General features: G+C 36.9%; 6 protein-coding genes across 6 annotated transcripts in view; 3 read left to right on the plus strand and 3 right to left on the minus strand.

Annotated features, from left to right (window-relative positions):
- LOC147520705 (senescence-specific cysteine protease SAG39-like) overlaps window positions 1-27947 on the plus strand; it is a 51481-nt gene that overhangs the window by 9740 nt on the left and 13794 nt on the right. The window lies entirely within an intron of this gene.
- On the minus strand, window positions 793-2973 carry LOC147520706 (replication protein A 70 kDa DNA-binding subunit B-like). Its single transcript, XM_086594975.1, has 10 exons — window positions 2854-2973; window positions 2691-2772; window positions 2464-2596; window positions 2227-2390; window positions 2016-2136; window positions 1731-1913; window positions 1466-1558; window positions 1267-1356; window positions 1095-1184; window positions 793-992 (listed from the first exon to the last, which is right to left on the minus strand). The coding sequence occupies exons 1-10, from the start codon at window positions 2927-2929 to the stop codon at window positions 987-989; spliced, it is 1038 nt and encodes a 345-aa protein (XP_086451101.1). The 5' UTR covers window positions 2930-2973; the 3' UTR covers window positions 793-986.
- Window positions 7953-15943, minus strand: LOC147520707 (uncharacterized). Its single transcript, XM_086592208.1, has 4 exons — window positions 15860-15943; window positions 14816-15741; window positions 11735-11918; window positions 7953-11625 (listed from the first exon to the last, which is right to left on the minus strand). The coding sequence occupies exons 2-4, from the start codon at window positions 15713-15715 to the stop codon at window positions 10916-10918; spliced, it is 1794 nt and encodes a 597-aa protein (XP_086448334.1). The 5' UTR covers window positions 15716-15741; window positions 15860-15943; the 3' UTR covers window positions 7953-10915.
- LOC147520708 (uncharacterized) lies at window positions 8968-10149 on the minus strand. Its single transcript, XM_086594316.1, has one exon. The coding sequence runs from the start codon at window positions 10147-10149 to the stop codon at window positions 8968-8970; it is 1182 nt and encodes a 393-aa protein (XP_086450442.1).
- Window positions 17093-18042, plus strand: LOC147520709 (uncharacterized). The gene is made up of 2 exons (XM_086592209.1): window positions 17093-17138; window positions 17229-18042. Exons 1-2 carry the CDS (start codon window positions 17136-17138, stop codon window positions 17757-17759), a joined length of 534 nt encoding a protein of 177 aa, XP_086448335.1. The 5' UTR covers window positions 17093-17135; the 3' UTR covers window positions 17760-18042.
- Window positions 26539-27928, plus strand: LOC147520710 (putative F-box/FBD/LRR-repeat protein At1g78760). The gene is made up of 3 exons (XM_086594317.1): window positions 26539-27156; window positions 27259-27435; window positions 27513-27928. The coding sequence occupies exons 1-3, from the start codon at window positions 26539-26541 to the stop codon at window positions 27804-27806; spliced, it is 1089 nt and encodes a 362-aa protein (XP_086450443.1). The 3' UTR covers window positions 27807-27928.

Consider the following 27947-nt stretch of genomic DNA (forward strand, 5'->3'; position numbering starts at 1 on the left):
TGAGACAACAGTTATCGGCAATCTGTAGGACCAACATAGTAAGTTTGTTTTTTGGGTTGTTACATTCTGAAAATATCCATTATGAAAAACATGGGAATTGACAAAACAGAGCGAGAAGCATAAAGCATACCCCTTCAACATGAGGTGCCTCATTCGCGTTTACTTGTAGATCCGGAACTACTAATGTAAAAACAATTGTTTAACGTTGGCACTCAGGCTTGCCTGTTACAACCAAACAACATTAGAGTATGAGAAGCCGCGAACACAGCGGTTTATGCATGACAAATGCACTGTTTTATTTTTCCTTTTAATAATTGCTTAATCAAATGAAACTATGAAACGATAATCGCAAAAAGACATAAAAGATAAATACAAAAATAGTAATGGTGAATTTGGAGACAGGAAACAAACCTCACAAGATATCAAATCTTTGCCTTTTATTCAACACAACATCGAATTCACCGCCAACAACATCCGTTTCTAATATGCTCGGATAGAGTAGCATGAAATGCAAGTAACCTTTGCTAAGAACTCCGTAATGGTTGCATTTTTTTCGGGATGAATGCCTCCTTAATAGCTTTGACAACCTTTTCTTGTAGTGGAAGCGGTTGTCTCCCCGCTAGACTATCGAAATTGGAGCATATGACCCTTAAGTACCTTAGATCTTGATCCCTTAAATCTATAAACCTTTACAGTAAGTCTCCCTTTTCCTTTTGTAATACTAAAGTGATTATATATCTGAATGTCTTGTAAAAGCGGAAATTATATAGAGGGAATCTAAGAAATAGCACAATAAATGCAATAAAGTTATGCAGAATATTATAGTTAGTTCTGATACGTATGATAGAGATGGACTTCATGTCTAAAAGCAATAAAGTTACAGAAGATAGCACATTAAGTTTTTTTTTTTGAGAACACAACTAATAATAACAACAAATAAATATAAAATATCTCCATCGCATTATCTACTTTGACACATTTGAGCTTCAATCCTACAAACAAAGAAAAAATATATGTGATTGAAATGAGTAAGAAGAGTCATGTAGAATTGTGGTAAAGGTCAATTTGTTTGAAAATAAGTAATGTTTAAATACCTTGCTTTCTTTTATCCTACGAACTCTTTTAGATGGAGGTCTAATGACTGAAGTCTGGGATGTTTCATTCGAATCTTCAGTCGAAAATTCCTTTGACAAATAAGCATACAGAGGATAAGTGAATGTCTAACTATTTATTAAAAAGGGAAACATATAAAAGTAAAACACATACCATATAAGCTTTTCTTTTGAAAGTTTTATTAGGTCTTTTTTTCTTATTTGAGGGCTGAGGAATGTCATTGGAACTTGCCAAAAGAATCTGCTGCTAGACAAAAGAGCATAATAAGAATAAAGGGAGGAATAAAGGAATATGCAAAGTTTTTTTGTATAGATACTAAGTAATTTGCAGTAGGGTAAAAGTAAATGAATACCTTTTCCTTCATAAGAGTTGAGTTGTTCTGCTGCATGTTGTCAGGTAGTTGGGCTTGGAAGGAATCATTTAAAATCTGTGATGACTCTGTCACCTGAGTGTATATTAAGAGGTAAGCCAATAAATATAAGCCGCGCCAATGATAAATAGGCATATTATTGGTAGCTAGTGTAATAAAACTGAACGCGTCCAAAGGTTGAAACAATGAAGTATGTATCTAATAGATAAAACACAATCATAAAGAATAAGTTTGTATATCTATTTACCTGTTCAATATCTTCTTGTATTTGGTGTGAATCAAGATTGTAATCCATCTGAAAAACCTTGTTAGCTGTAAAGCCATACTTGCCTTGACTCTGGATGTTGTATTGGTTGATTTTTATCTCAAACACTATCGAAGTTCCAATAATTTCATCCATTATGGCCTTAACAGTTTGGATACCATCTGCCTACTCCAATAAATGATAATTATTCAGTTACAATGTTGTATTTTGTAAATCATAGAGATTGAATGCGAAAATTTTCAGAAGAATGCGTTGTAATGGTTTTACCGATTCGATAAGCCTAGCCAAATCAGAAGCTGGATGTTTTAGTAGCTCTTCTGCTTCATCACCAAATATAGTTATTAGGGTACTTTCTGTGTCATCTTGAATGCGAGCTTTCAGTTGATACCTAGCATACATTTTTATTAGATCAAAATCATAAAGTCGAGAGAAGTATTAAATGAATATCTTTAAAAAAAAAAAGAATATGAATACACACCTAGCATCTGGAGATGGAATAGCATTGTTGCAATTATTGCACCAATAGTGATCACCTTTGGCTATAACTTTTTTCCGGCAGCCGATTTTGGTGCAAGACTTATAGAACGGTGCATAATCATGAACAATATCATTAATAATTGCTTTGCATGTGAAGACTTGTCCCTGTATGGAATATAAGTATTTTGAGAAAAGTAAAATTAAATATGGTCGATAGGCAAATGTAGAGTAAACTTACAACAGAATCTGCATTTAACATTTGAAGAATTTGCGAAAGCGTTTTCCTGTTTCTTAAAGATCTGTCCTTCATATTACGTTCAACTGATGGTGAAGCTTGTAGCACTGAAATATTTCTTTCTTTGAAAGTGGAGCTGTAAAAATATAAAATATAGTTATACTTGATCAATGGCTAGTTAATAAAAGTGTATATTTTATTTTAAATAAGTTTTCGTTTTATTAGATCACCTGTTCTGTAATTCTAACACTTCTGGAATTTCCAAGTTGACATAGAACTGGGTTGCGCTTGTTGAATTAAGGAAGTATTGATCTGAAAAAGAAAAAAATTTAAGAGTAAAAAGGTTATGTAAAAGAAAAAGTGCTATATAGATTAAAAATCTAATATAATCACCATAATAGCTTCCAACAGTTAGCGAAGTGACAACCAACACCGGTACGCTCGTTGCATATGTAATAACATTATCCATCAATTGTATTGCATTTTCCCAGAGATTTATTTTCAGTTCAGTTCCACTGCATAGATAATATATTATTGTGTTAATGTATAGAGTTGGTTATGCATTTTTTAAATTCTAAATGAGCATATGGAAAAGCAAACCTGCTATTCTTCAAGAAGATCTCTTTCAACATGAGGCCTTTTCTAAACATCAATTGTGAAACACCTTCAAGCGTACCATAGACATCTGAAAAAAACAATTTGATGAAATAGTCATTTCTAACGATTTTTTTAGAATTGAAAGACTGCTTTTATATCACGGCAGCTTACCTTGCAGATTTTGATTTTCTTTTGGAAGCAGCCTAATTTTGTTAAACTCAACGAAGTCAAAATTATATTTTGGAATTTCAGGGTGTGCTTCAGAAGATCCCCTAACAATAGTATCCCATCTGATAAGTATAAGATATTCGTGTTGAACGGGGCGGAATGAATCTGTTCTAGTTTGAACACTGAAGTTTTCAATGTGATATACATGTCCTTCGTGAAGAACATTTAAGAATGTGTTCGAATGGTTCTTAGGAACAATTGCTTGAATTTGATTTCCCTGAAAATAATTAAAAGCATTTAGGCAATGTCATAATGGGGAGAATTCAATGTAACGGAACATAAATGACTTATACGAATTACCTATTCATCAATCAGGACAACATCAAATCTTTTCTTCTTCTCTTGGGAGTCTTTACTGCCTAATGTCCATCTTCTCGAGACACGAACTTTAATTTTACACCGATGAGTTTTGTCAGTTAATTCATACAATGGAACATATTCTTCTGTACCCATTTGTAACGTGTACCTAAAGTGCAATGAATTAGTTGCAAGGAAAAATAAAGCAACAACATGCCAAATTTAAAAGTTGTAACTTAAAAGTTAGAAGATTTAGAAACCAACCTTTTTGGAGTGATTTGGGTACTTGTTGTTCTTGGTGATGACGTATAAGAGAATGGAGCAGTAGAAGAAGAAGAGGGATTTGAAAATGTAGTTTTTGAGTATTTATAGTAACTATCATACATTCTGGGGTAGTTAGGAATGTCAGTGTATGAAGTAACTGAATCTGTATTCTAAACGGTGTGTAGGATGTATCGCTTTCAAAATAGATTCAACTGAGACCTAGATTCTTGGCTTTAAGGGAAGTGGTTGTGTAACTGTTTATAAATGAGAAACTTGGCGGTTAAGCCATTTTTTTATTGCATGAAAAAAACGGAAGAAAAAAAATTAAAGTGGGAAAATATTTGTAAGACTTGTAGTAATTCCTTATAAAATTCTTGAATATGATTTCAAAACGTGTAATTCAAAATTAACAATGTTACATAGCAGTAATGTTTTTTTCAAAAAGATTTATGATATATTTTTTTGTTAGGCAAACCTCTGTTGAGCTTTAAAAGCAATGTTAGCGACGATCGTTTTTTTATAAAAAGGAAGTTGAAAAAAAATAACGTCAAGACATTCAAAAGGAGACTGCAATAGAAAAAAAAATTTGGGATGGAAGCTTGCAGTTCTATGAAGAAAATGAGTGTCAGTTCTAAATTACCACCATGTGTAAATGATTTTATTATAGTTATATCGGTATGAATTCATGTGAAGGAACAAAGGCTAGTTTGTTATGTATGTCAGAACGAAGTTCCAGTATCATAGATCAACAATGACGACAACAATATAGCCTTGTCTAGAAAGTATATATATCAGACTTGGTTCCTAGCATGCCTGTTTTTGGTACTCTGGGTCTATGTAACAAATTGTCCCCGCTGCTGATGTCATGTGATATTGAGTAACCGTGTTGGCCACTGAGGGTGTGAACAAACGTGCCAGCCAACGCGTCTATGATCTTGGTCACATAGTTGTGATCTAGGAGAATATTGCCTGGTTTAAGGTCCGGTGCACGGGGGCTCGGTTTTGTTTGGTGAATGAATAGAAGTCCGGTTGCAATCTCGTCTGCTATCTTGAATCGAGTCCACCATGGAATCGTAGGTGTCCCTCCCTTCCTTCCTAAAGAGCCTTTCTTCTAAGCTACCATTGTCCATGTACTTTCGTAGACTAAGCATCAAGACTCGAGAGGCCGAGCAAAAGAACCCATGTTTGGATGTCTAATGCGACTTAACACTTCCCTGCGTAGTCATGTTTGTTCATCATGAATACAAAATTTCGTGGTAAAGACATAAATGCATAGTTATTTCTTGATGCTACCACCACGCTAGCACTAAATATGTTACCTCTTGTTGGAATTGTTTCATCCCTTGTCTTTGCGGCCGATCTTGAGGCCTTAATGGCAAATGGTGTGGGATCAAGCTCAGCTCTATAAACCGTCCCATATCCGGCTTCACCAATCTTGAGAGAATCGAGAAGAAGTTATCGATTACCAATCTCGATCTCTTCTATGTCGTATGTTCTTGTTTGGCAAAGATCAAGACTTTGGTTTTCGCCGCCCGGTCGAGCCTTCATCTCGACACCCTTCTTCCTCTTTGTCTCGGTTCGGATATCCTTTTTGATCTTTGCGAGTGCTTCAGCGGCGCTGCGTCCTCGCCTTTGCATCTTGGCAATTGCAAGTCTGCCTATTGACTAGCTTTGCATCCTCAAACTTGCGAGCTTCATTAATTTTCCATTGGTGAAACTCTACAGCCTGATATCAAACATCACAGATACCAGTTTTCTTAACTTGGTTTTGAAGGAAATCAAGAAAGGTCCATGCAAACTTGGCGAGTCAATTGTAGTTAAATGTTGCAACCATTGATCTTAACTTATATTTGGTACTTGGGTTATAAGCAGGTCCTCAGTTAGAAACTTTTGTAGTTAAACAACATATGATCAGGTGTTCAAACTGAAGAGATCTTACCTTGTGTCTAAATTTGAGACTTTTTTTTTGGAAATTTCGAGTACACATGTCCATGGTTTGCTTTAGCTCCATTTTTAGTCGCCTCATCTCAGACTCTATTTGTTGAAAGGAGGATGTATTTATTAGTTATCATCCTTGAAAGTAATGGACTACCTATCTAACTAAAATCAATAACATTGCAAATTTGTTGTGACATATGTACATATGAAATCATAACTCATTTGTTGCAATGGATACAGATGAAGTTCTTTCGGCATTAATGGTTCAAATAACGCATAAAAATAAAATAGAGGAAAGCAACGTACAATAAACTATTTAAGATTTAAATCAAACTGAAAGTAAAAGTGAAATTAGGAAATAGGAATCTTACCTCATCCATTGTGGTTGCAGAGATAATGGAGAGTATGTAGGGGGAGAGACTAATTAGAGGGAGAAGTAGGGGGTGAGACATTTAAAGGATCTTTCTTCTTTGACCAAGGCAACATTTAAGATGAATACGCTTTCCAAATCTATTGAGAATTCTCATCGAGTAATGAAGATTCTATCGGTGTGTGACGTGATAACACTGGAGTTGCAAGGGTTCTTTGTTGAGTACTATCTTACTGGCATGGGAGTATACATTAATTATGAAGGGAGCATATATAATTTTCCCGTGGAAGATATTTGATGTTTCATACTCACCCTTAGATCCATGAAGTTGCTTGCATGATCTTTCACGTTCTGACCATATAGTACGGCAACTGGCATGGACACCAGAAATGCATGAGCAGCGTGGCCAGTGGTTGTCATGAGATTGCGGAAAAAACAACATATCACCATGAATTCTTCTGTCTATAAAGCAGATGAGGAGCAACTTGTAAGTCTGTAAATAAGGTTGCAGACCCAAAAACAGGATACTCTGAAGCATTTCATAAGAATCAGGGAACCGGTGTGCCAGAAGGAATGCAATAAGAAGATAATTGCATGTTGGAACATTAGGGCAAAGTCGTGCGGCAACCAGCTTCAGCTTCAGTGAGATGAACACAATGGGCAAGGACTTCATGACACTGATGTATTTGTTTATGGATATGTCTATGTCCTAAGGGCCTTTGGTATCATTGCCTGTCATCAAAAAACTGCTCCACGGATAAAGGCCGGTGTCAAGTAATCGATAATATTTTTTTGACAATATGAAGCCGCAGGCCATATACCAGAACTGTGTCAATAGATCTTCAGATGACTTATGGTATGCGGCACGATAACCTGGTAGTTTATGCATATCGGATAGTTGAGATAGTGTTAGCCTCGAACTAAATACATACATAATATGGTTGTAGGAGTAGAGTAATGTTTCTTACTTGAGCGATGCCAATGTGTATCGATGCAATGATTTTGTTTAGAAGGGTGCTGGTTTTCCATCGGCTTCTTTTTCACCATCATTTAAAGTTGAATAACAATGACGGCAATAGCTAGACTTGAATTTAGTTCAGTCTGAAAACACTGTTCATATCTCAGCTTCTGCACCACCATCGACTCTATTGGCCTCTTTATCGTCACAATCGATTGTTAATGGAACAAAAGGCAGATGCGACGACTTGTATATCTTGAACAAACTGCACAAAGTTTAAAAGTAATCTTTAAGCACATGAAGAATATAAGGAAAACTGGAGACAGATAAACTGAAGAATATTATTGTGCAGAGTTAAATTATTAAATCCTAATCTTATAGACCCATTAACGGGTGCACATCTTGTATATCACATTTACAAACCTGTACTTGCAGACCAACTCCAGTGACGTGTCTATTGTTTCAGCACCACACAAAAAAAATTTAAATCAACTTTAGAGACAGATAAATTGCTGCAACACCACATGTAGAAGCTGAATTTGGAAAAGGACGAAACGATAGGAAGTAAAAGCTTGATAGTCAGCACTGCCCAAGTAAAGTTCGATAGTCAGCACTTCCTAAGAAAAGTTAGAATGGCTGACATTGTATGTTTAAATTCATAAATGAAGATATCAGTACTAAGGATAACTAATAGCATACAACAACAATTTAAATTTATTTTCCCTCCTCCTTTATCGGGGCTTGGGACCAGCAATGCAAAACGCATAATGCATTGGCGGAGTTAAATTTTTTTTTGGTTAGTCGTGGATACCCTCCCTTTAATAGTTGTTTTTCTAATTGTTTGAGCGTTTGCTTTGTTTACAGTAAGGACTTCAGTGAAAAAACTAAAGGCACTCTTGTAATGTACCAACAAAAGGAAACAATCACAAAGTAAGGCTAAAACGCAGGCTATGTCGGGGTGGAGACCACAAAGACACGTTCTAAGGCACGTTCAATTTGCACTATCACGAGTATTAACTAAGAATCCTAGGGACTACTTGAGCATTGTTGGGTGGTTACAAACATATATAGGTTTTAGGGGGTCTAATAGAAAAATCAGATAGGAAGACAATATTGTGAATCCAATGGATTGCCCAAAAAATTGCCTCACATGATATCTCTACTTCATATATGTTTATATCTTTGTGGAGAGTTTTTTAAAAAGTAAAGCGTGTGGGAGTGGTGGGGATGACGTATACCTAACTGCAAATATTAACTGTGGGTGGGTATCCCGAACTAACCATACTGTTTATTTTAAATGCAGTAGAAAAATAATCATAACATTTTATTGTACATACGAAAACCAGGGAGTGAAAAACAAAGGAATAACGATTCATTGCATGATAGCATGACGACACGAAAAGAAGGTCAGTGTAAAGCATCCATAGTATCATCATCATCTGAAAGTAACACGTCCCGATATACAATATTTCTAGTGTAAGTTCCGCTACGTTTAGTTAAGGTTCCATTTTTGACTAAAATCTTGATGTTATTTCTTGAGACACACCTCGACAATGCAACGTATAGTTGGCCATGAGTGAAAACATGATCAGGAAGGTATATACCAACATCACGAATAGTTTGTCCTTGTGATTTATTAATAGTTAATGCGAAACTAAGCTTAATTGGAAATTGTTTCCTTATAAAAGTAAACGGCATGTGTTCGCTTTTATTTGGCTCGAGAGGTATTCGTGGTATAAACTCTTTTTTACCTCTGAACTGCCCAGTGGCAATCTCAGCATATATAGTATTATCATAGAAATGAATACATATTAATCTAGTTCCATTACAGAACCCTATAGTCGGATTAATATTTCTAAGAAGCATGATTGGGCATCCCTTTTTTCGAGGAGTTAATTGATGTGGGGCAGGCCACTGGTGCAATAGAATTCAAAAATTCTTGTTGATATAAGTTCCTCAGATCAGGTGGAACAATATCAAATGAGTAGTAGGTTTTTTCTTGTCCTGGGAACATGTCTATAATCTGATTATTGAGTTTATCGACAACATCATTCCTCGGTATTAAAATAGCCCTATCAATAATGTAATTACTATTACATCCATTAAGACTCAGTGAAGGATAAACAAAATCTATTAGATCATTTATTGACGAATCACCTGTCCAGGGCAATACAATATCATCAGGTAATCTAATCATTCTATCATCATCAATATAAGGCTCGTCACCATTTCCCACACGTAATAGAAAATCAGCAAACCATGGATCAGTTCGTGCACGCATATTTTGTGTTAGAGAAATTATTTTTACCTTGTTCCAGAACCATGACCTAACAACAGATGCGTCAATCTCTTGAGCCCTTGTAGAACGCGGAACAACAGGGAGTGTTTGACGGAAATCACCTCCAAGAACAAAAATTTTTCCACCAAAAGGGAGGTCAGAGTCGGTGATATCTTTTAAGGTTCTATCAAGAGCTTCAAAAGCGTGTTTATGAGCCATTGTTGCCTCATCCCATATAAGTATATCTGCACAACACAAAAGCTTGGCAAGTGCAGAGCGCTTACCAATGTTACATGTCGACAGGTAATCTATATTTATTGGAATGGCAAACCTCGAATGTGCAGTTCTACCCCCAGGTAATGCAATGGCTGCTATCCCTGATGTGGCTGTCGCTATCGCAATATGATTATCATTCCTTAAAGACGCAAGAAGTGCTCTATATAAGAATGTCTTCCCTGTACCTCCTGGTCCATCAATGAAAAAAATAGAATGTTTTTTTTCTTTAACAAATGAAAGTATTTCATCAAAAGCCATTTTTTGTTCAACATTCAAGTTTTGAATCGCCATAAGGTCCCCTTCTGGAATTTGCAAAGATCTCTCTTCAACAATAAGCCTTGTTAAATCAATATCCTCGTCAATGCCCCCAATAATGTCGGGTAAATCATAATCGGTAATTTTCTTTTGTTTCTCGGCTAAAATATCATGAAGTTCCTTGAGGAAGGCGATTAATAAATAGTTGGGTATTTCTATTTCTATCATTTGTCGAAGCGTAGTCCTCGATCATAAATGGGTAGTATTCATTCCAAAGTTGTCTTACTCCACTTGGCTGACAATAAATTAAGATGGTAGCGAACAATCGTCTTAAAGAAAGAGGCATATGTGTACTTGCAGCCCGCTTAAACAACTTTTGATCTTTGTCATCATCTTCAAGTAAACCCCTTTTTCTAGCTGATTCCTTAAAAGTGCCCACATGCTCACCATTGCTGTCGAAGTAAAAATCGTTAAAAGAAGTAGGACCTCGACATGTAACAATAAAAAGGCAAGTAATAGCGTTCTCCTTCCATAGGAGAAACTGTTGCAATTCTTCCGATAGTTCAAGCGATTCGCGATTTCTCTGGAACCATTCCCTACGAGTTGAATCCCAATAAAAGTATTCGGAAACTCCAAAAATACAGATATTGGCGTGCTTCCTCATTAATAAGATTTGTTTCGAAAAATTCTGTGAGCATGGTTTTCAGCCGGTGTTCATCATCTAATATATCTTCTATAAGTTCACCACTATAGTAAGTAACTTGTTGTCTATTAGGTAGATGTATTTGCAAGGCTATAACAGAAGGAAACATGCCATTTAAAGGGAACTTATATAATCGCCAAAAAGCTTCAGGTGGGCAAATCCATCTTGCATTTACAAATTGTGTTATCTCATAATCACTACCAGATGGTTTACTACTAACTCCAAACGACACCCGATCAGGTCCTTTATAAACATATTTATACAAATATTTTACTGAAGTTATGCTGGAACTTAACAAATCTCCACATTGATATGACAATTATATTTTAAGAGAATATAAGGATTGTATGGAACAACATTACGATTGTCTAATGTGTATTTTCCAACACTTATATGCCTTCCATTATCACGCCTCATATATGTAGCATATGAATCAGTACCATGTGAAGTTGAGTGTGAAAATGACTTAGGAAATGCACTTTTACATCTACCATTTTTCATACAAACTGCATTCCTATTAATAGTTCCACATGCGTTATGCATCATATGTTTTGTAACAGCAGCATACAAATCAGGATCCGTATCAGGATCTGGAATTTCAGCAGAAACAATCTTATCTATATCTTCAGGATTATTTATTTTATCATCTTCATGGAGGATGATGAGAAAATGAGCATGTGGAAGGCCTCTTTTTTGAAATTCTATAACATGAACTTGTGCAATCACTCTACCTAATATATGTCTGTTAAATAAATCATGTTTAAGTTCCCCTAAAATAGAATGGAATGTTCTGGTGGCCACATCTGGTCTATCTTGTGTACGTAGGTCTAGGTCTAATTCTCGTGTTATTGCATGCCAAGATGAGTTACATGTGACAGTTATAAATAAATCTGGTTTTCCATACCTCCTTACCAACGCCATTGCATCCTGATATCGGTGATGCATATCCCGAGGGCTACCCGTATGAGACGGTGGAAGTATGATCCTTCTACCAATGTTGCCTAGTTATCATAAGTGTAAATAAGTTAGTTTTCAAAAGATAAAAAGTAAAAAAAGAGAATGGCAATTATTAGTTAATAATATGAATATCGGAAGACAAATATAATGCACCTGCAGATGTTTCCCCTGCATTTAATGCATCTTGAATGCCTTGGTACAGTTCAGCTCTAATATTCTTTTGATTATCCCGATAATACCTCATTTTCATTGTTTCAATTTTGACACACATATCAACGACAAATTGTTGCAGAAGACGACACCCCAAAAGGAACAATGAGACCTCCATGGGGCGAATCTGAAAGATGTAGAAACATGAGCGATTAGATCATTAGATATATGGTTTTGTCAAAGACGTTGTTAACTCTCTGAAACAACTATGAGTTTAAATTATATAATTTGTTGTAATTGTTTGATATGTCCTAAACTCTGATGACAGCAAGTTATCATGCATTAATCCCATTTGATTTACAACAACAATGTATTGTCTCTAGTATTCTCGACGGCTGTGTCAGTGCCCAACTCTGAAAATAAATAAGTAGGTCTTCGTGAAATGTCATGTGTAGTTTAACAATCTGTTTGTAGAGCGTGTTTAATATAATAAGAGGAATTAGAATTCATATATAAACTATTAAAAGAATTGAGGGCATAAATAAATAAATAAAACTTATACACACTGATATTAATTGCTAGAATGAATATTAACGAACTATCAATGAAATAGTTATTATACAGCCCAATAACAAAAAGACATGTCAATCCATAAAATAAAAAAGAAAGAGTCATTTACATTATCTAAGGTTTATGCTACCAAACACTGGCGAGCAAATATTTTTTAAAATGAGATAGTTGAATGACATTTCAGTAAATATTATTAAATGCATGGTCGTATTAAGACACTGGAAACATTTGATACGAAGACTTGCATTAGCATAATACTTGGTAGCACTCATAAAATTACAGATGCTCATTGAGAGACGATAATGCTGGCACAGCAGTCCCATATGCCTAAAATAATTCAAGCCTGAACAGTAGTGGACAAAAGAATGGTTGGGACGACATCTAAAATGTATTTTGCAGGGCTAAGCTGAGAATAAAAGTGAACCACGGAATCTGGCAATTTGTGCAACTATCAATAACTGCCAGGAATTTCATAAGATCAACATAACTTGTATAATGCAATTTCCATAAGTTTCATAAATGTTATTTTTCACCTTCTATTCAATCTCATTGTCTATCTGAAAACAGTTAAAATTCTCGTAGCTCGAAAATGGTTTATTCAGGATATTTGCTTTTTAAATTTCCATGCAGAAAAAATAACAGATGATCCATAACCGTTGTAGTTTTTATGGTTCTAAGAGTGTCGCACATGATGTCAAGAAACTGTGAATAGCTAGTGCAGAAGACAAAAATTTCAGGGCTCGTATTGTGCTTCAATAGATATGGCGGAGATACTTTTGTGAATGAGATGTAAATCTGGGGAAGCTAATTTTGGTGGGGGTATGTTCCAACAGTGGGATCGCCATTTGAGACAGAAACATTTCTCACTAACATCACTTACTTAGCAGAGAGTGGGTATGAACTTTGAGTGATATCCAGTAAATTATAAAGTGTATTGTTTTGTTAGAGTGATAACAGTCAAGGTCTCAAGGACTGGTTTCCTGTGGTAAGAATTCTGAAGGTTGTACATGGTTGATGAGCTTTTACGTTTTTTCTTTTTGGGCAACTGTGCTAAAAACTAATCCTTGTAATATTTTGCTAGGGGCAGTTTTATTTAATGTTTTCTTTCATCTCAGTCAAGATTTTCCTGGTGTGATTTTTTTTCTTGCAGAAGGGGTCATTACAACACTTGGTAACTAATAGGGTCAGAGTCTATTAGCTAGTCCATCCGTTTTTTTGGAATCTTAATTCCTAAAGTTAAAGAGCTTGCAGTGACTGGTGAAGTCTTTACAATGAGTGATGGTTTGGCATGCAAGATACCCTGCTGAAGTGGTCTTAGATTGTTGTTGTAGTCCTCTTTGATCTTATATTAGGTGAAGATTAAGTAGAGCATGGTGTGTAAAACCGATGCACCAGGTGCAAGCATAAATGAAGAACAAAGTAAAACAGCTTAGGTTGAAGTTAGTTATCCTGTAGGAAAGCCTAATATAGTTGATAGTTGGACATATATACATGTACTGTGGGCGACAAAATATAAAAACTTTTTAATAGTACTGCCATAATGTCAAGGGTATCTGTTCCTGTGAATACTGTTTGAAGTTTTGAAGTCTGTTTATATGAGCAATCTATACCATCTAATCCGGTGTTTTGGCCATCCATCTTATCTATGTTTGTCAAAACGGTTTCAGGATTTGAAGTCTGTTTCAGATGTAAGAGCTTTGGTTTATATAAGCCTCAGCTTCTAATCCCAGCGTACTTACAGTCAGTATTTTTCCAGTTGGTTCCTCCGAAGTACTTGCAATACAGCTTGAACACTGAAACTGTTTTCATTGAAGGGAAATGAAAACTGAATTCCATTTTTGTTGTTTGTGTAGGCAGATGAAGCATGTTAGATAAGTAGATGCAATGAACTGTATCAGAAACTTAATTTTATCGATGCATGGACTGCCAAGCATCTTACAGAGGACATGCTTAGTTGACATCTCACTCAACTTCATTTAGAGGGTGACTTCCCTCAAGCATCGTTTAGTAAGTATTTCAAACCTTATCTCAAACCACAACAGGTAAACTTCCAATGCAATTGATTATCTAGCCAAGGCATGAAAATTTGAAATATCTCCAAGTCCGGGACATACAAAGTAAAGAAGCTAATGAAAGCTAACCAAAAGATGCACTGATCAATTAATAAAAGAGTGCAAGATGATCCCAAAATCGTTTGATGCTATAGCCTATAATAGTTCACATCTATCTAATTGAAGTGTTCAGAAAAGAATATTGCTATATACAAAAGGAAGAAGTAGAGATTTTAAAAAACAGAAAAAAGAAAAAGATATTTCAATGAAGCTATATATGAGCTTGTCTGAGATAAATTATCACCTCCAAAGCTTTTTCTTCAGCATGAATAAATTTTGGTAGCTTCCTCATTTAACAATTAACAAAATAGTAGCGGTAGTAGTTACCAAATGCAACAATTTGTAATAAAAGGAAAAACTTTTATAATCAATATAAATACTGTTGAATGAATTTTGTGCATACCTGCAAAATATAAGCATAGTAGGTGGGGCAACTTATTCTTCTTGTACCACTGCGATGTACACCCAAGTCCCAACCATATTCACCAAAAGGAAGCATAAGAGGATATTGTAACGGGTCATAATATCCAGCAGTGTCGAATTGGCGAAGGTAAGCCCGATTGTGTTTGTACAATAATATCTCTCGCTTCCATTCTCTACGGATCAAGTATCTCCTATCAATACTGCAGCAACTTGTGATGTTTGTGGGTAGAGCATGCTCCCGGCGGTCTGTTCTCAATTCTTTGATAATGAGCCGACAACTCTGTAAATCATTTCTCTGTCCAAGTTGTCTAAAAACGCCGACAAAGGGATTATTGCAATTATCTAGGATATTTTTCAACGTAGATATAACATCCGCCCGTAATTTAAGGTTTTCAGAATTCCGATTCTCAATCTCATGGTCAGTGTCATAGATGTACATCTGTAAATATCTAGGTTTCCTATTAGGTCCCGGCAACAAACTTCCAATCCTATGATAAATAGAAGCTCTTGCACGAAATGAGAAGACGCCATCTTTACCATTTGCAAGATCTTTATCAAAATCAACACCCATTGAAGTAAACGCAAATATATGATTGTAGGAGCGGATGCTTTCTCTAAAATGTTTACCAAGGTCACCACCATCACGAAATAGTTGAACTAATTCGGCTGGCGCCGATGGCCTAGGAAGATTTATTCTACCTTTTCCACAACATATCTCAGATGTCTCGTGAATGAATTGTTTGGCTCCACAGTATTGACAAAGTGTAGGTTCGGGCAACATGTAAGGATCAAAGGTTGGATCAAAAACAAAACCTCTTGCACACCTGTAAAACCCATGACTGATCCTAGACGGTCTCGAAGATGGTAGAGGTATTGGCATTACATGCGAGCTTGTTCTGTTACTCCCTGAAAAGTGTTGATTGAGTAAAAAGATAAGCACAGAAGGTAAAAAAAAATGCGTCTGAGTTTCATAAACGACGTAGAAGAACTAAAAGCATCAAACAGGAACAACAATAAATGTCACCTAAATTCGTGTTTATGTTTCTTGCAATTTGCAATGAGGTTGTTAGTCGCAGCGCGGTGGTCGTATGAGAACAGTTTTGTTGATGGGAATCTGAAATAAAGCGTTAAAAAAAAGAATAAGTTATACAGAGTCAAAAAATAAAGTTTTAAGACGGAATAAGGAATAAGGAAATGGGCAACCTTCATTAACGTTAGAAGATAAGTGTTGTTGATTAATACGCCTCTGGTAGCGATTTCTATGAGCAATAGAACGCCTCTGTCTTTGTTGTTCATTTTCAGGATTTCTTCTTCGATGTCTGGTTCGGCGCCGCCGATGGGAAACACTTTGGGCCTGTAAAAAAATCAAAAATGAAAATGTCAAAGGAAAAGCTTGTAGAGAGTAGTAATTGAAAGGAGAGTAATAACAAAATACCTCTAGCATCGGAACTATGTAGAAGAGAGATTTTAAAAATAAAATAAAAAACAAAAAAAAATAAAAAGCAAAACAACAATGAAAAGCGTCGGGGAGAGAGTTTGGAATGATGAAGAGAGGAGAGTTGGGTATAATTGAAAGGAGAACAGTTGAGAGTTTGGAATGATGAAGAGAGGAGAGTTGGGTCGCGATGAGAGGAAGGAAAGAAAAGAGAATGTAACTGTCGGTTTTTTCGCGGTTGTTATTTAAAGGGTTTAAAGGCTAAGCATGTTGACCAATTTACCCTTTCAAGGAAGAACAAAAAAATAGTGGCTGTCTAACTTTCCGGTACCCTTTTCATGAAAAACTTTGTGTTAAAAACGGGAATACGGGAAGTAATTGGGAAATCTGGTATCCGCTTTATATAAAAATAAAATAAAAAACAAAAAAAAATAAAAAGCAAAACAACAATGAAAAGCGTCGGGGAGAGAGTTTGGAATGATGAAGAGAGGAGAGTTGGGTATAATTGAAAGGAGAACAGTTGAGAGTTTGGAATGATGAAGAGAGGAGAGTTGGGTCGCGATGAGAGGAAGGAAAGAAAAGAGAATGTAACTGTCGGTTTTTTCGCGGTTGTTATTTAAAGGGTTTAAAGGCTAAGCATGTTGACCAATTTACCCTTTCAAGGAAGAACAAAAAAAAAGTGGCTATCTAACTTTCCGGTATCCTTTTCATGAAAAACTTTGTGTTAAAAACGGGAATACGGGAAGTAATTGGGAAATCTGGTATCCGCTTTATATATAAGATTAGGAAAAATAAACAAAATAAAATACGGGGTGTTATAATCAGGCATTCTCCTGAAATTGAATCTGTCTTTTTAGTAAACGATATGGTAGTACTCAACTCAAGAATTAGTAAATAAAGTTGTCGTTCCTCTATGTTTCTAAGTTTTTTTATTTTCATTTTAATGGTCATTGTCAAGGGGGATCATATTGATGATGATGATGAAGATGAAGATGAAGGTGCTGAAGATGAAGACGTTGACGATGACTATGACGATTACGATGACGACGAAGACGAAGACGGAGACGAAGATGAGGAAGATGTAGATGATGGTGATGGTGAAGGTGAAGATGTTGATGATGGTGAAGGTGAAGATGTAGATGTAGATGTTGAAATTGAAGGTGAAGATGTTGATGATGGTGAAGGTGAAGGTGAAGATGACGATAGTGGTGTTGGGCACTTTCTGTTGGAGGAGATGTGGTCTGAGTGCAAACTGTCACACCTCAAGTTAATTGAAATCCAAGGGTTTTGTGGATTTGAGAATGAAGTGAAAATGGTTAAATTTTTTCTGGAGAACGCTATTTTTTTGGAGAGAATGATCATCATGGTTTCAGATCCTACTGAATGGAGTTCTGCAGATAAGCAAGAAATGTTGAAAATCGGCCGAAAACTTTTGAAACATCCACGAGCCTCTCCGAGTCTTGGAATAATTTTTCTACCTGACCTGTAATGGTTGACCTCGAGTCTTGACACTTTTGTTTTCTCATGTCAGTTAAAATTGTGAGAACAGGTTATATTAAGTGGTTATTTGGATGGGAGGCGAGATAAGTTTTTATGGTTGATATTCGGAGTTTGTGTTAGTTGTTTCCTGTGAATCAAGTAGTTGTTGGTAACCTAATGATTTTGCGCTTTTGAAGACTCAGGAGTCCGGTCAGTATTACTATATGGGGTGTAAACTGATTTCCAAGAAACTCATGCATTTTATGATTTATGAAAAATATGATTAGATGTTTCATCTCAAGCCTTTCAAGTAGTTATCGCTTACTTACGTGGGTTTCCCTCAAACAGATGTATACTGCAGGCTCTGCAATGGTTCTTTAAGACGGTGATTAAGTACTTAGACACTACTTTTCTCTTGGCCATTCGTGCTTTGTAGTAGAGAAAATATATCCATGTAAATGTGGTCGTTAAATGTTATATATGACTGTATAAGTATTCTTCTCCTTCCAAATGCCAATCTGTGTTATATAGTCATATCTCGTAGGCATTTATACATAGACATTGATCTTGATCTGCCACAGACTTTTTGTTTTTGTTGGGGAGGGGTGGTGTGGTGAACATTATGCAATCTGCACTCTGTAAGTCTGTATTGCTTGTACAAGATGGTTCGAGTTTACAAGTAAATAAGATAAAATAAAATACAAAAAAGAACCATCATCTCTCAAATGTGTGAAATTCCTGAGTAAGAAATGGCACAGATAAAATAGTTTGAGTTTATCGCCAACTTAATCCCTTTGGACAAGTTGTAGACGACCTTCAACAGAATTCTTCTTTATGTTGGTCCCAAAATATAATTGAGACAACAGATTTTAATCAAGTCAACAGTCAAGCTTTAGACAATGATTAGTTATAATTAGTTAACAATTCTGTTTTACTTTAGTTAATCAGTTACAGTGACGTGTATCGTAACCGCCATACTATAAAATACTCTAGCAATGTAACAGTTCATTCAATCAACAACAGATTCAGTTTTTCATTCTGTAAAATTATCTTGGTATCGGAGCCAAACACCTTCAATAGGTGACGATCAAATTTTGAGGTGAGTCCTCATTATCAAAATCAATCTCTAGGGTTCAAATGGCACGAACAAATCAAGTCAACGTTCCTTCTTCATCGATCATCGATCGAAATCAACAAAACACCACAAATCAAATTGCTGATGTTTCTATTCCAGCTGAAACTACAATCAATGCTGTTACTGATGCTCAAATTCCAGTCTCAAGCACAATCGCTGATGCTCAATTCTCAGCTTTAGCTTCAAATCCAAATCTGAGTTCAAACTCTCAAATTCGTTATCTCCAGAGTCAAAATCCATCTTCCTTTAAAAAATTTGGTGGTTTTAACAATCAAAATCAACAAATTAATGGTTTCTTTAATCAGAATTATGGTTATAATACTCAGAATCCAAATATTCTTGGTTCTAATGGTGTTCTTGGTTCATATGGCGTTGGTTCACATGGTGTTCTTGGTTCTAATGCTGTTCTTGGAGCAAATGGTCAAGCTAATTCTTTCAGTAATCAAGCTGCAAGTCCAGTTAACATGATGAATATGAATATTCCTATGGTTGCACCACCACAACAATCAGCCTCATACTCTTTTCAAAATATTTCAAATATGGTGCCAATCAAGCTCAAGAAGGAAAATTATCTTCAATGGAGGTCTCTTTTTTTACCAATTTTCAATACATATGATCTTCATGGTCTTATTGATGGTACAGATTCTTGTCCCTCTAAATTTTTTACTCATAATAATGGAAATGGTAGCTTTACAAATGTTGTAAACCCAGCCTATATTGCCTGGGTGAAAAGAGATCAGATGCTCATGATTTGGCTTAATGCCACATTGTCAGAAGACTTACTCCCATATGTTGTTGGTTTATCCACCTCAAGGTCTTTGTGGTTAACTTTAGAGAAGAGATTGTCTACTATATCAAGGGCTCATGTTAGTCAACTGAAAACAAAACTGCAAAACATAAAGAAAGGATCAACACTAATGAGTGAGTATCTTCAACAGATCAAAATACTCACTGTAGAGAAAAACAAAGTTTTTTTCCTGTTTTTTACGTTCAGAGTGCGCCAGAGTGGGGGACTGACTCGCCATGGTCCATGAATTGCGCAACCCGCAATTCGCCCGCCGGGCCTTTTGTTTGTGGGCTTTGCTACAGTAACTGCAGTTTTGGTTTTTTGGCATAAAAACAAAATCAGTTTTTTGGAAAACCTAACTTTTCCAAAACCAAGAAAGAGAGAGATTATAAGAGAGCAATTCTTTGTGAGTTGAGAGTTCATTCTTTGTGAGTGAATTGAGAGACTTGTAATCTCATTTTCGGGACATCTAGTAAATCTTGGAACTCGAAATGTGGAAGTAGGCAAATTGCCGAACCACGATATATATCTCGTCTTGTGGTTTGTTCTTCCTTTACATTAATTGTTTTACTTTATATACTTGTTATTTGATATCGAGAAGTGTTGGGATATTGCACGGAGGGTGTTGAAGTCTTGTCTAGTGTGAATGATCGATCTTTGTATAGGATTGATCCGTTTGTTGTGGGTAACGTTGTTTCCGCGACTTATATATTCACAACAATTGGTATCAAAGCGTAGGTATCGACTCCAGGATTTTTGAGTTTAGTGCTCAAAATTTGTGTAGACAGGGTGTTCGACTAAATTCCGAGGTGAAACTGTTTCTTTTTGAGTTATTGTGTGTAACTTGAAAGATGGCTCCCAAGATGTCAAACACAAGGTTTGAAGTAGAGAAGTTTAATGGGAAGAATAACTTTGGGATTTGGCAAGTCCAAGTAAAGGACATCCTCATCAAACAAGGTTTGCACAAGGCTTTAAAGGGGATTAAATCTAAGGCTGCGAGTATGAGTAATGATGATTGGGAAGAGTTCGATCTTCAAGCTTGTTCATCTATCCGGTTATGTCTTGCTAATGAGGTTATGTATAGTGTGATGGGAGAAAAATACCGCCGGTATTTGGCTCAAACTAGAGTCTATGTATATGACCAAGAGCATGATTTAACAAAATGTACCTTAAGAAGCGTCTTTATCGGTACATGATGGTCGATGGTTCAACGATGCAAGAGCACGTTAGTGAGTTCCGTCGACGTCTAGCGGATTATTTGAATGTTGGTATGAAGATGGATGATGAGGATCAAGCGGCATGTTTAATATTCTCCTTGCCAGAAAGCTATGAGCATATAATGACTACATTCATGAACAGAGAAGTCATCGATCTTGACGAAGTTCAAAGTGCACTTCTTTCTTATGAGTTGATGAAGAAGACACGTGTAGAGAATAGCATTGATGCAAGTCAGGGGCTAGTGGCAAGAGGAAATTCTTATGAACAGAATTATTCAAGTAATGAGAATTCTAGGTCCAAGTCAAAGAAGCCTTTAAAACATGTACAGTGCTACAATTGCAATGAAAAGGGACATTATGCAAGTAATTGTCCTCACCCGAAGAAAGAGAACAAGAGAGATGGTCAGAAGAAAGGTAAGGCAAAAATTGAGGCAAATTATGCTTCAGGCTCTGAAGAGGATGAGTTCAGTCTCTGTGTGTCCACACAAGACTATATGACCGAAAAGTGGATTCTTGATTCCGGATGTTCATATCATATGTGCCCGAATAGAAAGTGGTTTACTTCTTATGAAGGCATTGATGGTGGTTCCGTTTTAATGGGTAATGACGTTGCTTGTAAGACGGTAGGAATTGGAACTATACGGGTCAAGATGTATGATGGTGTAGTGAGGACTTTAACCGATGTGAGACATGTTCCTGAGCTAAAGAAAAGTCTTATTTCTCTTGGTACCTTGGATTCCAAAGGCCACAAGTTTGTGGGTGAAGGTGGAGTCCTAAATATTGTTAATGGCTCTTTAGTTGTGATGAAGGGTCAAAAATATGGAACCTTGTATACTCGATAGGTAGTACGGTGATATCGCGATGTAGCAAGTGGGTGCATGTAGTAATGATTCGAAAGTGCACTAAGATATGGCATATCGTTTAGGGCATATGAGTGAAAAGGGTTTGTCCGAGTTGTGCTGGCGAGGGTTCTTGAAGAACTTGAAGCCAAGTATGGGGTTTCCGTGAGCATTGCGGCCTATGGGAAGCGATCAAGCAGAGTCAAGTTCAAGTCAAGCAAGCACACCACAACGAGGCATCCTTGATTATGTGCATACGGATGTTTGGGGACCCTCGTGGTGGCTTCTAAGAGAGGTAACCGCTATTATGTCTCATTCATTGATGATCATACTCATTATGTGTGGGTGTATATGATGAAATCGAAAGATAAAGTGTTTGAGACATTTAAGAAGTGGAAGGCAAGGGTTGAGAATCGCATACGGATAGGAAGGTAAAGACATTACGGTCTGACAATGGTACTGAGTATACCTATGGACCTTTCCAAGAGTTCTGTGCGCAACAGGGAATTGCTAGACACTAGACAGTCAGGGGCACGCCACAGCATAATGGAATGGCAGAAAGGATGAATAGAACTTTGCTTGAAAGAGCAAGATGTTTATTGTCTAATGTCACCTAGGCAAAAGTATTATTGGTGATGCAAGTGTCCATGGCATGTTACTGTACAATAGGTCACCAGTACCAGCCATAGATTGCAGGACACCTTATGAGGTGTGGTCAGGTAACCCAGCTGATTTTATAGTATTTTGCGAGTGTTTGGATCGACAGCTTACTACCATGTGAGGGACAACAAGCTAGATCCTAGAGCTAAGAAGGCCATATTCTTAGGCTTTGCAAATGGGGTAAAGGGATACAGATTGTGGTGTCTAGAAGACCACAAGTTCCTGGTCAGCAGAGATGTTACCTTTGATGAGACTTCCGTGTTGAGACTTCCGTGTTATCTTTCAGTAAGCCGGAAGTAGCTGGGCAGAATGGTGAGTCTATAGAAGTTCAAGCTACTGAGCTTGCATTGAGTTGTCTGATGCAGCAGATGACTGGTTAGATCATGATGAGGTACCAAATCATGGAACCACACAGCAACAGGAAGAAGAGCATGAGCATCCGCAACTTGTAGTGGCTGACTCTAGGCCACAGAGACAAGTTAAAGAAGTGCACAAGTATGGGCATTAGAAGCCGGTGAAACACTATGGTCAGGTGGATTTAGTGGCATATGCACTGAATATCGGAGATGATGAGCCAGATAGCTTCAAGGAAGCCGCTCGAGATGCTCATTACGTAGATTGGTTGGTATCTATGCAAAGCGAGATGGAATCTCTTGATAAAAAATCACACATGGGACCTAGTTTTATTGCCAAAGCGGCAAAAGGACTATCGGCAAACAAATGGGTGTTCGAAAAGAAAGAGGTCCTTCCCCGAGTCCGAAGATCGGGTACAAGGCAAAGAGTGGTAGCAAAGGGTTTTTCACGTAAGGAAGGCGCCGACTACAATGTGGTATTTTCCCGCTGGTCAAACATACGCCCATTCGTGTGTTGTTGAAGTTTAGTTGCTCACTTCAACTTGGAGTTAGAGCAACTTGATGTGAAAAATGCTTTCTTGCATGGGGACTTGGAAGAAGAGATCTATATGAGACAACCTGAAGGGTTTGTCGTTGCTGAGAAAGAAGATCATGTATGCAAATTGAATCGGTCATCGTATGGGTTAAAACCAATCGCCTGCAATGGTACAAGCTTTGACACATTCATGATGCAACATGAGTACACTCGAAGTAAGTATGACTGTTGTGTCTACTTTAGAAGGCTTCGTGGTAATGACTTCATCTATCTCCTGCTTTATGTGGATGACATGCTTATTGCTTCCAAAAGCATGGTGGAGATAGACAAGTTGAAATCTCAACTTAGCTCTGAGTTTGAGATGAAAGACTTAGGTGGAGCCAAGAAGATACTGGGCATGGAGATTGACAGAGATAGGAAGAAGCGACGGATAGTTGTATCTCAGAAGAAATACTTTCAGAAAGTAATTTCACGATTTGGTATGGAGAATGCAAAGTCGGTTTCTACACTTTTAGCTGGGCATTTTAGGCTTTCAGCTAAGTTCTCTCCTAGTTTGGTGGAGGAACAAAAGCATATGGCTAATGTTCCTTATGCAAGTGCCGTGGGTAGTTTGATGTATGCTATGGTGTGCATTACCGGACATTTCACAAAGCGAGTTAGTGTTGTAAGTGTGTATATGGCAAAACACGAAAAGATTGGGAGGCAAAGGAATGGGTACTAAGGTACTTGAAGGGTACCTTGGATGTGGGATTAGCTTATGGTGGAGGCACTTGTTATGTCAGTGGGTTTGTGGATTCTGATTATGCAGGTGATCTAGATAGACGAAGATCGACTACTGGTTATGTGTTTATGATGCATGGTGCACCGGTTAGTTGGAGGTCTATGCTACAGGCTACAGTTGCTCTATCTACTACTGAGGCAGAGTATATGGCAGTGGCAGAGGCAGTGAAAGAGGCACTATGGCTTCGAGGTCTTCTAGGTGATTTGAGTATTGAGCAGAATAGTGTTGCTGTGTATTGTGATAGTCAGAGTGCTATTCATTTGGCGAAGAACCAAGTTCATCATGGTCGGACCAAGCATATTGATGTCCGTTATCACTTTATACGGAATGTCGTTGAGGATGGTGATGTTGCACTTGAGAAAGTAGACACCCATGGCAATCCTGCTGATATGCTGACGAAAGTTGTCACCGGAGTTAAGTTCCAACACTGTTTGGACTTGCTCCAAATCCTACATGTTTGAAAGAGCCCTGTCTGGGCATAGCCCTTCGGGCGGTTTGATCGCGAAGTCTTCCTTTGGCGGAGGTGTTCCCTCTTGGATGTGATTTTGTTAGATGTGTTCGGCTTGGTTTTATGTGTTAAAACCTCACCGAGGTGGAGAATGTAGAGAAAAACAGAGTTTTTTTTTTGTTTTTTACGTTCAGAGCGCGGCAAGGCCAGAGTGAAGCGACTCGCTCGCCATGGTCCGATGAATTTGGCGACCAGCGCCACCAGGCTTCGCCGTGCCTTTTGTTTGTGGGCTTTTCTTACAAGAACGCGATTTTGGTTTTGGTATAAAAACAAAATCAGTTTTTTGGAAAACCTAACTTTTCCAAAACCAAGAAAGAGAGAGATTATAAGAGAGCAATTCTTTGTGAGTTGAGAGTTCATTCTTTGTGAGTGAATTGAGAGACTTGTAATCTGTTACTCAGGACATCTAGTAAAGCTTGTAACTTCAAGTGTGGAAGTAGGCAAATTGCCGAACCACGATATATCTCGTCTTGTGGTTTGTTCTTCCTTTACATTAATTGTTTTACTTTATATGCTTGTTATTTGATATTGAGAAGTGTTGGGATATTGCCTGGAGGGTGTTGAAGTCTTGTCTAGTGTGAATGATCGATCTTTGTATAGGATTGATCCGTTTGTTGTGGGTAACGTTGTTTCCGCACTTATATATTCACAACAATTCACTGATAGTCTTGCTGCTGCTGGGATTCACTTAGTTGATGATGATGTTATCTTTCATGTCTTAAGTGGATTAACTGACGAGTATAAACCCTTTGCCACATCTATCAGAACAAGGTCTTAGAATGATCCAGTTCAGTTAGATGAGTTACATGGTTTGCTTTTAAGTGAAGAATTAACTCTCGAAACAAGTAACAGGGGTTCTGATATGACCCACATCAGAAATGCTCAGAGACAACATCCCATCCGCTGCAATTTAAGACTCAATTTACAGTTGTAATGATTTTGTCTGTGCAAAATGAAAGGGAGCGCAAAATGCTCTCCTTCTGTACAAGATCTAAGGATTGGTTTAGGAATTTTACGTGCAAACAAATAATATAAAGCTCGTACAAGAGCAGTTGTAAAGGTTCAAATTCTTTGGCGTTCAATAGTTCTTCTCTTCCGAACCATTTATAACTGAACAACACAAGTACCAACCGAAAGATGTGGTGATTGTTGGAAAACTAAACCAAATTTCTAGAAGTCAAAGAGTCATAGTGAAAGTTTAATTGTGTCTAGGATAATGAAAAGTCTAATTAAAATTTGTGATACAGTTAATGAGGTTTCTAGTATCTAGAGTTTTCTTTAAAGACTATATAAGCTATTTATGTATCTGTTTTTAGATTAAGAAGAAAACTAAGAAACAAAGAACTGAGTTGTTTGCTAGAAATTCTTCTTCCAAAGTGATCATTATATCATTGTAAGTTTGATTCCAACATTTCATGTTTAATTCTTTTAAAACGAACTGGCTATCTCTATTTTGTAAAGATTGAACTTTTATAAGTAGTTCTGTTTTTGAAGTCATCTTGGGCATGTTAAGAACCACAAGATTCACGACTTTTGATTTTGGTTCGGTAAGTTTATTACCTGGTGAAATTTGTTCTTTAATTTATTGCAAAGGTAGTGATTTCATGCTTGAAATGTGTTCACAGGTCTCATTCTCCTACACGGCCTAGGGTAATTAACTTATTACTTGGAAATACTGCGTTCCCGATTTCATTTGAGAAAAATAGTTTCAATGACAAAGATCAAAAACAATCCAGTACGAAGAATTTGAGCCTAGAAATGAATAGGATCTCTGCATTACCCATGCCTATAATCTATCACATCCTATCGTTTCTTCCAGCCAAAGAAGTGGTTCGAACATGTGTTCTAACTAAAGGGTGGATAAACATATGGTCTTCTGTCCCCTCCTTTCATTTCAATTCAAGACTCTTCCGATCCTCGAAAACATTCATTAAGTTTGTCGATTCTTTACTATTTTTACGAGATGGTTCAGATATGCAAAATGTTTCTCTTTCCCCAGTAGGCCCGTTTGATGATGTACATGTAAGGAGGATCAAAAAGTGGATAACATATGCAGTAAGACATAATGTTCAAGTTCTTGATTTTGAAAATGGTTGCGAGAGAAATATCCAATTAACTCCTCATTTATTCACTTGTGAGTCGTTGAGAGAGTTCAAACTGTTTAACAACAGCCTAAGCTTGCCACTTAGGATCTGGTTACCTTCTCTTAAAGTTATGCAACTGATTTCAGTTTCTTTGAAGTATGGCAAACTTGATCAGGCCTTCTTTTCAGCCAGTCCTTCCTTGGAGACACTTATTCTAGTAAACTGCAACATTAAGTCTGGTATTTTAACAATATCAGCTTCTCAACTTAAGAATTTGAATCTGAAGGGTAACTTTCCTTCCTCAATTGTGGTTTCTGCTCTGAACCTCATCTCCCTCAAACTCAATATAACAAATTCAGTTCCAGTAAATATTATATTCAAGGGAAACTTAAAGTTGCTATCTGATGCAAACATTGACCTCAAAGTTGATTCTTCTGTATCAACTACTCAACTAATTAGCATAGTCAAGAATGTGCGATATCTGACACTGTCTGCACTGTTCGTTCAGGTAAATGGTCCTACCCGCTTTTCTTTGTTAACTTTCGACAAATTAAAAAATGGTTGTATTAGGCTTTGTAAACTCTTAGAAGTTTGTTTCATTGTGTCTTAGTCGATAGCTGTGGAACTGCAAAAGGATTTAGCTACACGAAAGTGCAGTGAGACACCATTTTCTAATCTTAAGTGGCTGAAGATTGGAACTCTGTTCAGCATGGATGAAGTCTTATTGATCAACCATATACTCATGCACTCTACTGAAATTGAATCTGTCTTCTTAGTGAACGATGCGGTAAGCACTTAATATGAAATACCCGTTAAACTTGATTTTTTGATGTTTTAATTTTCTCTTTAATGGTCATTGTCAAGGGGAAGTTTGATGGTTTGAAGAACATCGCCCAAGTTGAGCAATATGAAGTGAAGTACAAGCTTTCCCACCTTAAGTTAGTTGAAATCGAGGGCTTCCGAGGATCTGAGAATGAAATGGAACTGGTCAACTTATTTCTGGAGAACGCAATAGTTTTGGAGAAAATGATTATCTTCCTTTGCAAGTCTGGCGAATGCAGTTCAATAGATGAGCAAGAATTGGTGAAAGTTGGTAGAAAATTATTGACACAACCACGAGCGTCATTGACTGCAGGAATAATGTATTGGCGCATCTGATGATCTTGGCCTTCTTTAACTCTACACTTTTCTTGTTTTCTAAGTTAGTCTAGATTTGATAGTCAGGTGAATCAAACGGTGAACTGTGTATGCAATTTCAAGGATTTAAGTAGAACTGTTTGTGTTTGGTGTCATATCAGT

The sequence above is a fragment of the Coptis chinensis genome, chromosome 2 (assembly GCF_015680905.1).
Source record: "Coptis chinensis isolate HL-2020 chromosome 2, ASM1568090v1, whole genome shotgun sequence".
Classification (NCBI taxonomy): Eukaryota; Viridiplantae; Streptophyta; class Magnoliopsida; order Ranunculales; family Ranunculaceae; genus Coptis; species Coptis chinensis.

What these genes read in the sequence shown, in the direction of transcription:
- LOC147520708 (XM_086594316.1), bottom strand. Translation starts at nt 10,149, where the DNA reads ATGATAGAAATAGAAATACCCAACTATTTATTAATCGCCTTCCTCAAG.
- LOC147520707 (XM_086592208.1), bottom strand. Translation starts at nt 15,715, where the DNA reads ATGCCAATACCTCTACCATCTTCGAGACCGTCTAGGATCAGTCATGGG. An exon ending in ACTATGCTTATATTTTGCAG is followed by an intron (nt 11,919 to 14,815) that starts GTATGCACAAAA and finishes TACATCTTTCAG; the next exon opens with ATTCGCCCCATGGAGGTCTC. An exon ending in TGCAGGGGAAACATCTGCAG is followed by an intron (nt 11,626 to 11,734) that starts GTGCATTATATT and finishes TATGATAACTAG; the next exon opens with GCAACATTGGTAGAAGGATC.
- LOC147520710 (XM_086594317.1), top strand. Translation starts at nt 26,539, where the DNA reads ATGCAAAATGTTTCTCTTTCCCCAGTAGGCCCGTTTGATGATGTACAT. An exon ending in TGTCTGCACTGTTCGTTCAG is followed by an intron (nt 27,157 to 27,258) that starts GTAAATGGTCCT and finishes ATTGTGTCTTAG; the next exon opens with TCGATAGCTGTGGAACTGCA. An exon ending in TCTTCTTAGTGAACGATGCG is followed by an intron (nt 27,436 to 27,512) that starts GTAAGCACTTAA and finishes GTCATTGTCAAG; the next exon opens with GGGAAGTTTGATGGTTTGAA.
- LOC147520706 (XM_086594975.1), bottom strand. Translation starts at nt 2,929, where the DNA reads ATGGATAATGTTATTACATATGCAACGAGCGTACCGGTGTTGGTTGTC. An exon ending in TGTTAAATGCAGATTCTGTT is followed by an intron (nt 2,391 to 2,463) that starts GTAAGTTTACTC and finishes TATTCCATACAG; the next exon opens with GGACAAGTCTTCACATGCAA. An exon ending in TGGCTAGGCTTATCGAATCG is followed by an intron (nt 1,914 to 2,015) that starts GTAAAACCATTA and finishes TTATTGGAGTAG; the next exon opens with GCAGATGGTATCCAAACTGT.